The 10,255-nt window shown below is 27.7% G+C and overlaps 3 protein-coding genes across 6 annotated transcripts; all 3 read right to left on the bottom strand.

The window, feature by feature from the left end:
• Window positions 1-167: 167 nt before the first annotated feature.
• Window positions 168-2,716, bottom strand: LOC138940109 (odorant receptor 85f-like). Its single transcript, XM_070308650.1, has 7 exons — window positions 2,627-2,716; window positions 1,445-2,263; window positions 1,062-1,161; window positions 790-897; window positions 460-615; window positions 317-375; window positions 168-188 (listed from the first exon to the last, which is right to left on the bottom strand). The coding sequence occupies exons 2-6, from the start codon at window positions 2,251-2,253 to the stop codon at window positions 325-327; spliced, it is 1,224 nt and encodes a 407-aa protein (XP_070164751.1). The 5' UTR covers window positions 2,254-2,263; window positions 2,627-2,716; the 3' UTR covers window positions 168-188; window positions 317-324.
• A 1,343-nt stretch (window positions 2,717-4,059) lies between these two features.
• Window positions 4,060-6,676, bottom strand: LOC138940110 (odorant receptor 85f-like). 4 transcript variants are annotated; one of them, XM_070308653.1, is made up of 7 exons: window positions 6,605-6,676; window positions 5,331-6,153; window positions 4,963-5,062; window positions 4,714-4,821; window positions 4,406-4,561; window positions 4,219-4,304; window positions 4,060-4,112 (listed from the first exon to the last, which is right to left on the bottom strand). In XM_070308653.1, the coding sequence occupies exons 2-6, from the start codon at window positions 6,113-6,115 to the stop codon at window positions 4,254-4,256; spliced, it is 1,200 nt and encodes a 399-aa protein (XP_070164754.1). In that variant the 5' UTR covers window positions 6,116-6,153; window positions 6,605-6,676; the 3' UTR covers window positions 4,060-4,112; window positions 4,219-4,253. The 4 variants fall into 4 exon arrangements, with proteins under 4 accessions (XP_070164754.1, XP_070164752.1, XP_070164756.1 ...); XM_070308651.1 differs by lacking the exon at window positions 6,605-6,676 and adding an exon at window positions 6,521-6,560; XM_070308655.1 differs by lacking the exon at window positions 6,605-6,676 and adding an exon at window positions 6,521-6,560 and having other exon boundaries at window positions 4,963-5,020.
• A 597-nt stretch (window positions 6,677-7,273) lies between these two features.
• On the bottom strand, window positions 7,274-9,825 carry LOC138940171 (odorant receptor 13a-like). Its single transcript, XM_070308761.1, has 7 exons — window positions 9,669-9,825; window positions 8,566-9,392; window positions 8,151-8,250; window positions 7,911-8,018; window positions 7,628-7,783; window positions 7,452-7,541; window positions 7,274-7,346 (listed from the first exon to the last, which is right to left on the bottom strand). The coding sequence occupies exons 2-6, from the start codon at window positions 9,348-9,350 to the stop codon at window positions 7,491-7,493; spliced, it is 1,200 nt and encodes a 399-aa protein (XP_070164862.1). The 5' UTR covers window positions 9,351-9,392; window positions 9,669-9,825; the 3' UTR covers window positions 7,274-7,346; window positions 7,452-7,490.
• Window positions 9,826-10,255: the final 430 nt, after the last annotated feature.

The following is a 10,255-nucleotide window of genomic DNA, read 5'->3' as shown; positions in this document are numbered from 1 at the left end:
TATAGATTGTTATATATACATTGTTAGCATATATAGATAAAATTTTTATTGTTTATAATCTTTCTATTACAAACAAATCTATGTAAATTTTATTAATATTATTACTTACATGATGATTATTACTTACATTATTTTGTGATTTAATTATTAATTTTAATGTGTATTATATTTTATAACATGTTTTTACTCTGCAAAAATTGTTATTTATTTTAGAAAAATGTAATATTAATTTTATATATTTTAACTCTTACATTTATGTTGTATGCAAAATGAGAGATTGTACATTTATACTATATAAAATTTACACAGAGCTCACCAGCTTTTTCAATTAGTTCTTAATAGTAAAAGTGCGATTGAATATGATTGATTCAAGATCTGAAATATTATTCAAAAATATACATTAAATATTTTAAAATATTAACAAAAGGAATAGAATACAAAATGCATTGATAAACATACTGCCATGAAAGAAGACAGAGACAAATTATATTTTTCAAATGTTGAGAGTTTAAGTTCTAAATTATTAGCTATTATCATAAACATAAATGTTCGCTTTATAGATGCTCCGAATTGATACCATTGCTTGTGAAATGCTTGATCCGTTATTTCAACGCTCTAAATTACATACAAGACAGTAATATGTATAATATATGATAAAACAATGTATAATAATGTGTATAACAATGTATAAGTGTTTCTTTTTCTATCTAATATCTGCATGTATTTTTGTTGCTGTTTTCTAATTAATATGTATTGTATATATGTAAAAAGTATTAAAATTAAATTTACCGCATCTAATAACTGTTGTACACAAGAACATATTATATAGAGCTGCACTATTCCTCCAGACGCATACATAACGATCAAAGATCCTTCCAACAAAGTAGTTGATGGTATCTAAAGTTTTAAGAAAATAAAAAAATTATAATATGATTGGGGTGACATATTATAATTGATAATATTTTGCGATAAGATATATAAATGATATATTATCTTTATGTGGCCAATAATTTTTAAATGAACTTGTTGTAATCGAGCTGACGTTAAAAATTTTTACTCACTGAAATTAACATGATAGCGATGCCGCAAAACCGAAGAATACTGATAACATATATTAAACTAAAATTTAAGGATAGCAGTTTTCTTAACATTAACGTTACGCTAAAACAAAGTTTTTAAAATATTATCAAATTACATATTATATCAAAAAATAAAATTTAAATCTTGTATTAAATTTCCATTACAATAATAAGAATATCTATATCTAATTGAATATTACGGTAAAATATTCAAAATTTATTTTGTTTACGCAATTTAATTATTTAAGTGCATTTTTTATTGATTAAAAAGCGTAATGAAAAGATTAAGATATTAAATCAAAAAAGATTTCGAGAAAAGAAGTATCTGATTCTATTGATATCAAATTTTTAGTTAATAAATTTACCGAATAACCGCGTTATGATGTCGACATAAAGATTTCATTTGTTTTTCTGCATCATAATTTGTCTGAGAATAATACTTTTTTTCATTGGAACAATTATGATCAAACTGCGAAATTTCATCGTGAAATATCATTGAGAGTTTTAAAGCGATGTATTTGTATTGAGCCGTTATTAACAATATCAGATTTATTATATAGCTATCCACGCTGACTTTTTTTGTAAAGATGTACAGGCTGCTGAACATTACAATGAGATTTCCCAATACGAAAATACTTGTCGAGAATGGTTCTTTGGTATAGGCAATCGGCATTCTGTAATCCACATAGAAAAAGATATCTCTTTGAAAGATTAACGTAAACGGTACGCCACTCCATATAATTATGGATACCATGCCAGCCATCCAGTAAAACTTAAGGGGGATCTTTATCGGCTTCAACGTCGCTATTACCGTGCTTTTCATCATTTCGTCTTCTATACCTAAAAGGTTATTCAATTTCTGGATCAATTGCTGCATTAATCTCCTACGCGCGTGAATTTGTACGACCAGGAAAACCACTTCTATTGTGATCATGATAGCGACCAAACCATCTTTTAGAGTTTTTTCTTTCGGCACGAAGATGCATCCGGGGATTGTTATACATATTTGAACTATTTCAAGCAACCACACTAGAAAGCTGTACATCCTCCATAATACGGGAAACGATGAATCTTTTGCAATCATTGGTAAAAGATTACCTGAGATCATGTTCAGTCGAATATTTAAAAGATTGATATTTTGGATATCCATACGCTTGATATCGTCCTTTGTCATAAATTTTATTCTACACAAAACGAAAGATATAATAATTATTGAAACTTTGACCGGCTTGACTCTACTTTTTCATAATTATGTATTTTTACTGTAGATTAAATAAAGTTGATCAACGATTTTACTTATTTGATTATTTCTTAAGATTTTATTAATATCTCTGAATATATGTTTATCGTTTATAATCGATGAGCTCAGAATTAATAAAGTTAAATTAGTAATATTTTTTTCTAATCTAAAGCTTCCAAAAATAAATAAAGACAGCTTCTTTAATTTCAATCATAACACTCGTTTCACGATAAAAGTTATTTTGGTATTATATTTTAGATAAAAATATGTAGACATTGTGTATATATATATATATATATATGCTTACCCCTGCTTTACGTTCTTATATCGCTCACGCTCTTTTCTGTCGAAAAATATATAAAGATATTCCTAACAGTATTTAAAAGTTATTGCTGTAACTTCAGCAATTTAATATTTCTCACGAATTCTTCCCGGTTTCTAATATACTATACGCTGTCATTATGCGACAATATGCATAAAATATAAAATTTGTTTCTTTCATTCTGTTGATTCTATCTAATCTAATAAACCAATTGCCCTATTATTATTGCTCAAATGCATCGCAGATGAATGATTAATAGGCATCACAATCTTCTGAATGCTTGATAAGCCAGAAAGACTTTGTGCGTTAATGTACAAATATAAAAGAATTTTTAAGAAAAAAAAAATATATAAATGTTGTGATAGACAATGATTTATTGCAGAAAATTGCACATGATTCAGTATAGAAAGATATACGGCTATTTATTTGAGGCTCTATCATGTCTTTATAAATATAAAGCTATAATTATCTTATGGTATATGGCTGCGAACCTCACGGACAATCCGACAGATCATAGAACGTATTAATGTCTAACTCATGATACATCGATGAGAAAACTTTAGATTGACATGGAATAATTACTACTTAGTGTTTTAGTAAGTTAATATATATGATATGATTAATAATTATATATATAGGGGAAAATAAGATAAAACCGGGTACTTTTTTGGATTCGTCTTTCTACAAAAAAATAAAATCAAAGAGTAAAAAAAATTTTACTGACCGTTAGTAGCCTTTAGTGGATCTTAAACTACGAGAAAATGAGACTAGTTGTTGAAAAACAAAATTTTTGGTTACCAAGAATAACAAGATTTTTTGAAGAAGTCAAAACATCTGGTTTTGTCCTATCGGTAGGGTGAAACTGGATACCTATTTGAAAACATGTAAAGCACCGTTCAATTACAAAATCTAGATTTATTTTAATCAGAATACAACGATATATTCTATTGAAAATCACAAATGAAGCTATCTTCTTGTTCTACCATACATTGCTGCAGGACTTCCTTATTTAATTTTTTAACTTTATGAAGTTTCAAAAAGCTTTTTTTAGTGGGTTTTTTTTTTCTGAGTGGTAATGTTCGTTTCTAACTACTTTTTGTAGGGAGACAAAGTCAGGATAACAATTTTTTCTCTTTTCATTGCATGAGATGTGTAGGTAAGTTTTGCCACAACACAAAGAAATTTTACGCTTTTGATGTACTTGAAATAATTAATATTAATTGGAGATGTTTAATTCTTATTTAAGTAAGATAAGATTCAAGAATAAACTCTTTTATAAATTCAACATTTCACGTTCTTGCCATAAACAGTTAGGATTTATTGCTTTTCAATTTTCCGTCGTAGTAAAATTTATAAATTGTACTAGTATTTTTACTAACATTTTTTAGTTTGTTAATTGTTTTTTTTCCATTGTATTATCATTATCTATATTATCTATCTATATTATCATTATCTATTTTATTAACATTATCTGTAGTAAAAAAAAGTATATATATTTTAGAATAATGAAAGTTTGACTCAAAAAATTAAACAAATTTTTAAATATTTTATTTGTTATAATAAAATATTACACTTACTATATGTGAAATCAATAAAGTAACATCCTTATTTATCAATTAGTTTTTAATAATAGAAGCGCGATGGAGTATGATTGGTTTAAGATCTAGAATATTATTGAAAACAATTTTAAAATAAAAGAAAATAAAATTATTAATATAAAAATGATAATAGAATATTTTACAATACATGATACACATAACTCACCACCATAAATGAGGGCATAGACAGATTGTATTTTTCAAACATTGAAAGTTTAAGTTCTAAATTATTAGCCATTATCATAAACATGAATGTCTGTTTTATAGAAGATCCAAATTGATACCATCTCTCGTGAAACGCTTGATCCGTTATTTTAATACTCTAAATTAGAAAAAAAATAACACATACACACACACACACACACACACACATATATATATAGATAATAATATTTTTTGTTAAATTTTTCCATTTCTTTCTGTTTCGTTTTGTACTTAATATCTATACGTAAAAGTATGCATTACTATAATTACCGCATCCAATAGTTGTTGCACACAAGAACACAATATGTAAAGTTGTACTACACCACCTGACGCGTACATAACGATCAAGAGCGCTTCCAACAAAGTAGTTGACGGTATCTGAAATTTCATAAAGATACAAAGAATCACGAAGAATGATATATTATAATTTGCGATAAAATGCACCAGAATTATATTGTCTAGCTATACCTATCAAGCATATTATTTCTAGATTAATTAGCGTCAAAAATTATTACTTACTGATATTATCATAATAGCTATGCAGCAAAATCGAAAAACGCTGATAATATATATTACACTAAAATTCAAAGATAGCAATTTTCTTAGCATTAATGATATGCTGAAATAATAGAATCCATAAATATTATCACATTATATATCATATTAAAGAATGATATTGACATATTGTATTAAATGTCAATTATAATAAATCTATCTCAATAAATATTACAAGAAAACGTTTCGGATTTATCTTGTTTATAAAATTTAATAAATGATATGTATTTTTTATATTAATATAAGTCAGTATAAGATTTTTATTAAATCAAAAAATTTTCTCAACAAAAAAGTATCTCAATGTATCGACAATTTTCAGCTAATAAACTTACCAAATAATCGCGTTATGATGCCGACATAAAGATTTCATCCGCTTTTCTGCATCATAATTTCTTTCAGAATAAAGCTTTTTTCGATTAGAACTATTGTGATTAATGTGTGCAATTCCATCGCAAAATATCATTGAAAGTTTTAAAGCGATGTATTTATATTGTGCCGTTATTAACAATATCAGATTTATCATATAGCTATCCGCGCTGACTTTTTTCGTAAAGATGTACATGCTGCTGAGCATTACAACGAAACTTCCCAATACAAAAATACTAGTCGAGAATGGTTCTTTGGAAAATACTACCGGCATTCTATAATCCACGTAAAAAAAGGTATCTTTTTGAAAGACTAACATAAACCGTCCGCTACTCCATATAATTATGGACATCACGCCGGCTGTCCAGAAAAATTTAAGAGGGATCTCTATTGGCTTTATTGTGTTTATTACTACGTTTTTCATAATTTCGTCATCCACGCGTAAGATATCATTTAATTTTCGGATCAATTGCTTCACCAATTTCTTACGAGCATGGATTTGTACGACCAAGAAGACCACTTCCATTGTCACCACAATACCAATCAGACCGTCCTTTAAAGCCTTTTCTTTCGGTACACGAATGCACCCAGGAATTAACACACATATTTGAACTACTTCAAGCAACCATATTAGAAAGCTGTATACTTTCCAAAATATGGAGAACGATGAATCGTCAGTAGTCATCGGTAACAAATTACCTGAGACTATATTTAAACGAACATTTAAAGAATTCACATTTTGTAGATCCATGAATTCGATATTGCTCTTTGTAACAGATAAATATTTTTCTGTAAAACAAAAGACATAATAATTGAGGCTTTGACCGACTGATTCTACTTTTTCGTCATTACGTGTTTTTACTACGTATTAAGTGGAACTGTATTAAATGTGACCATTTCTTAAAATTTCGTTTATATTACGTATTATTGTGTATACGTGTTATTTTATATAATATTTAAGATCTCTCAATATTACTTAATCAATTAGAAATATTTATTCTTTATAAAGCTTTCAAAAATAAAGAGAATCAGGTTTTTTAATTTCAATTTTTGTATAACATTGCTCTACAAGAAAATTACTTTTAGTATCACATATATTTTAAATAAAAATAAACGAACAGTTTATATATATATATATAAATGTATATGAACTTGCTTCTACGTTTCACGTTTCTCTACCGATGTTTTATGCTTCGTTCTGTCGAGAAGAACAAAATATATTTGAATGTTATTGCTATACCTTGAACACAATTTATTTTTGTCTTTGCGTTTCTCCTATTTTCACGATGCACTATACACCATCATTACGCGGAATTATATACAAAACAGAAATATGCTTCTATCATTTTAATGATCGATAATTGCTTTATGATCATTACTCGAATGTATGAATTATTGCAATATTAGAGTTCTGAATACCTCGTAAATTGAGAAGACTTTTCTATGCATCAAGTGAAAAAATTATAATTTGTTCTTGGATGTCTATCGATCATAGAAAATTGTACAGGAATAAATGCGATTGTAAACTTACTTGTAATCATCTCTGCTCGATAAGGTAATAATTATCTTATATATCTTTCTCTTCCTCCACAATCTTCGCAGAATACCAAGACTCTGAAAATTTACTACTGACTGACGTGTATTATATATCGACTGTGCATTAATCTAGTATATACTATAATAATAAGAAAAAATATTTCAGTGGATCAAACTGCCTCTGTAAATTAAAATGTTTAATGTCTGATATAAATTATTTAACCATTTCCTCTTCATACGCCGCAGTCTAATTCTTAACGTAGGTTATTATATTTAGTTAATTATTATTTAATATTTTATTAATAATAAATTTTCAGAAATATTAAGAGAGTTTTCTGGTCTTGAGAGCTGAATCCAAAACTATATTTTACTAGTAATGTTATTTACATTTTATAATTTAGTAACTAGTTTTAATGTATTGTACTTTTCACTATGTCGACTTTACTCTGAAATAATTGTTATACATATATTTTTAAAAAATATAAAATTAATTTTTACTAATTTAACTTTCACATATAGTCTGTTTGCGGAATAGGGAATCGTACACTTACTTTGTGCATGTATAAAATTTACACAGAACTCATCACTTTTTAATTAGTTCTTAACAATATCAGCGCGATTGAATACGATTGATTCAAGATCTAGAATATTATTCAAAAATGTATGTAAATTAATATTTTAAAATATTAAAACAGAAGAAGAATACAAAATGCACTTATAAACTCACTGCCATGAATGAAGCTAAAGACAAATTGTATTTTTCAAATGTTGAAAGTTTAAGTTCTAAATTATTAGCCATTATCATAAACATAAATGTTTGTTTTATGGATGCTCCGAATCGATACCATCCCTCGTGAAATGCTTGGTCCGTTATTTCAATGCTCTAAATTTTAGAGAGAATGTAACAATTTATACATAGTAATATATCTTTTTGTCAATAACAATTTTTCGATTAAATATTCTCTTGTACGTAAAATTTATATAAGAGCTTGTCTTTCAACAAAGATTACCGCATCTAATAACTTTTGCACACAAGAACACAGTATGTAGAGCTGCACTACTCCACCGGACGCGTACATGATAAATACAGCTCGTTCGATCGAATCACATGATGGTACCTGAAATTGTATAAAGTCATAAAAAATAAGATGAATCGGTAATATATTATAATTGATAATTACTTAAGATAAGGTAGCGTTATACAGAGCAAGTATTTTTTAGAATAATTAGTATTAGAAATTTCTACTCACTGAGATCACCATAATAGCAATGCAGCAAAATCGGAAAACGCTATTTAAATATAATATACTAAAGCTTACAGATAGCAGTTCTCTTAGCATTAACGTGACGCTGAAATGAAGAATATGATTATACATATTAAAAATTATATAAAAAAAAGATTTATTAAAAGATATAATAAAACAATTAATATAGTATTAAACGAAAATTCAACAAGTTAATCACAACACATAAATCTATTTGCTCCAGATATTGCTCCATAAAATGCTTTACATTAAATTTATTTATAATTTAATAACATTAGAATGCATCTTTCTGATTAACTTAAACTTTAAATTTAAGGACTAAGATGATTTATATAGAATGAACATTTTTTAATATACATAATTCCTGATTTTATTAACGATTTGTGGCAAATAATCTTACTGAAGAACCGCGTTATGATGCTGACATAAAGATTTCATCTCCTTCTCCACGTAAAAATTTGTCTCAGAATAATGCTTCTTTTCATTAGAACTGCTGTAATTATTTTGCAATCTTTTGTCTTGAAATACCATTGAGAGTTTTAACGCAATGTATTTATATTGTGCCGTTATCAATAATACCATATTTATTACATAACTATCCACGCTAACTTTCTTTGTAAAGATGTACAGGCTGCTGAACATTACAATGAGACTTCCCAATACGAAAATACTGGTCGAGAATGGCTCTTTGGAAAACAAAACCGGCATTCTGTAATCCATATAAAAAAAGGAATTTTTTTTAGAAACCAATGTAAACGGCACGATGGTCCACATCATTATGGACACCATGCCTGCCATCCAATAAAATTTGAAAAGAATCTCCATCGGTTTCAGCGTCGTCATCACCGTACTCCTCATCACCTCGTCCTTCACGCCCATAATATTGTTCAGTTTCTGAATCAATCGTTGCACTAATGCCTTATGCGTATGAATTCGCGTGACCGTGTAGACCACTTCCATGGTAATGGCAATACCAATCAGACCATCCTTCAGAGCTTTCTCTTTCGGCATAATGATGCAACCAGGAATTAGCGCGCACATTTGAATTATTTCTAGCAACCACACTAAAGCGCTGTACAACCTCCATACTATAGGAAATGATGAATCGTCAGTGGTCATCGGTAACAGGTTGCCTGAGATTATGTTCAGTCGTACATTTAGGGGATTCACTCTTTGAAAATCCATAATCTATGTACTATATCGCTTTTCTGGCGAATAGAGATCGTCCTGTAAAACGAAATGTGTAAGAGCCAAATAATCGAGATAAAAAGATCATATAATAAAGTTTGATGAAACTGTTCTATTAATTCTAGTAATTAATTTTTATGCAATTTATCCTTAAATCCAATTTATTTATTTAAATTTATTCTTCTAAATCTTCAATATTTGACTGATAATGATTTCAAAATGCACTTTTTTAATTTTAGCAACTTATCCGATCTTAATTTAGCTATATTTATTCAGTCAATAACTCAGTATTATTAACAGTTTTCATTTAATCACCTTTGATAATATTGTATTTAAAGAAAATGTTTTTCAAAAGCTATATAAAAGCTTTATTAACTGTTATTACCAAAAGTACGTATATTTATATTCGTTTAGCGTGCGGATCTTTATATTCGCATTTAGCTCTGTCTCATGTTTCTTTCTATGTATAGCATTTCTATCAAAACTATAAAAGTTAGTCATAAAAAATTTTTTCTCACAGACTTTAAGCAAATCATTCAATTTACACACACACATATATATATATATATATTATTCACATATGACTTTTTCTTTGAAATTATGTGTTCTATAGTTTTAATATATAATCAGCGACATTCCTTTTTCGTTGTTGCCTTTGACGCTTGTCTAACAATAAGAGTATCAAAGAATAATTATCATTAATAATTTCGAGGATTTCTCAGAAATGCTAGAAGAGTTTTTATTGTACGACCAACAATGAAATGTAAATATCGCGATAATAAAAGACACCGTTTACTGAAGTATTTTATTTAGATCATTTAGCATAGGGCTGAATACGATCATGAAATTAGAGAGAACGCTAAGCTCTATAGCGGTCATTATCTTATTGTGTATTATTAAAT

This window comes from Polyergus mexicanus, unplaced genomic scaffold (genome assembly GCF_030449975.1).
Source record: "Polyergus mexicanus isolate NDT 795.1 unplaced genomic scaffold, iyPolMexi1.0 SCAF_16, whole genome shotgun sequence".
Lineage (NCBI taxonomy): Eukaryota > Metazoa > Arthropoda > Insecta > Hymenoptera > Formicidae > Polyergus > Polyergus mexicanus.
The sequence above is the reverse complement of the archived record's forward strand: the minus strand, read 5'-3'. Positions and strand labels throughout refer to the sequence as shown.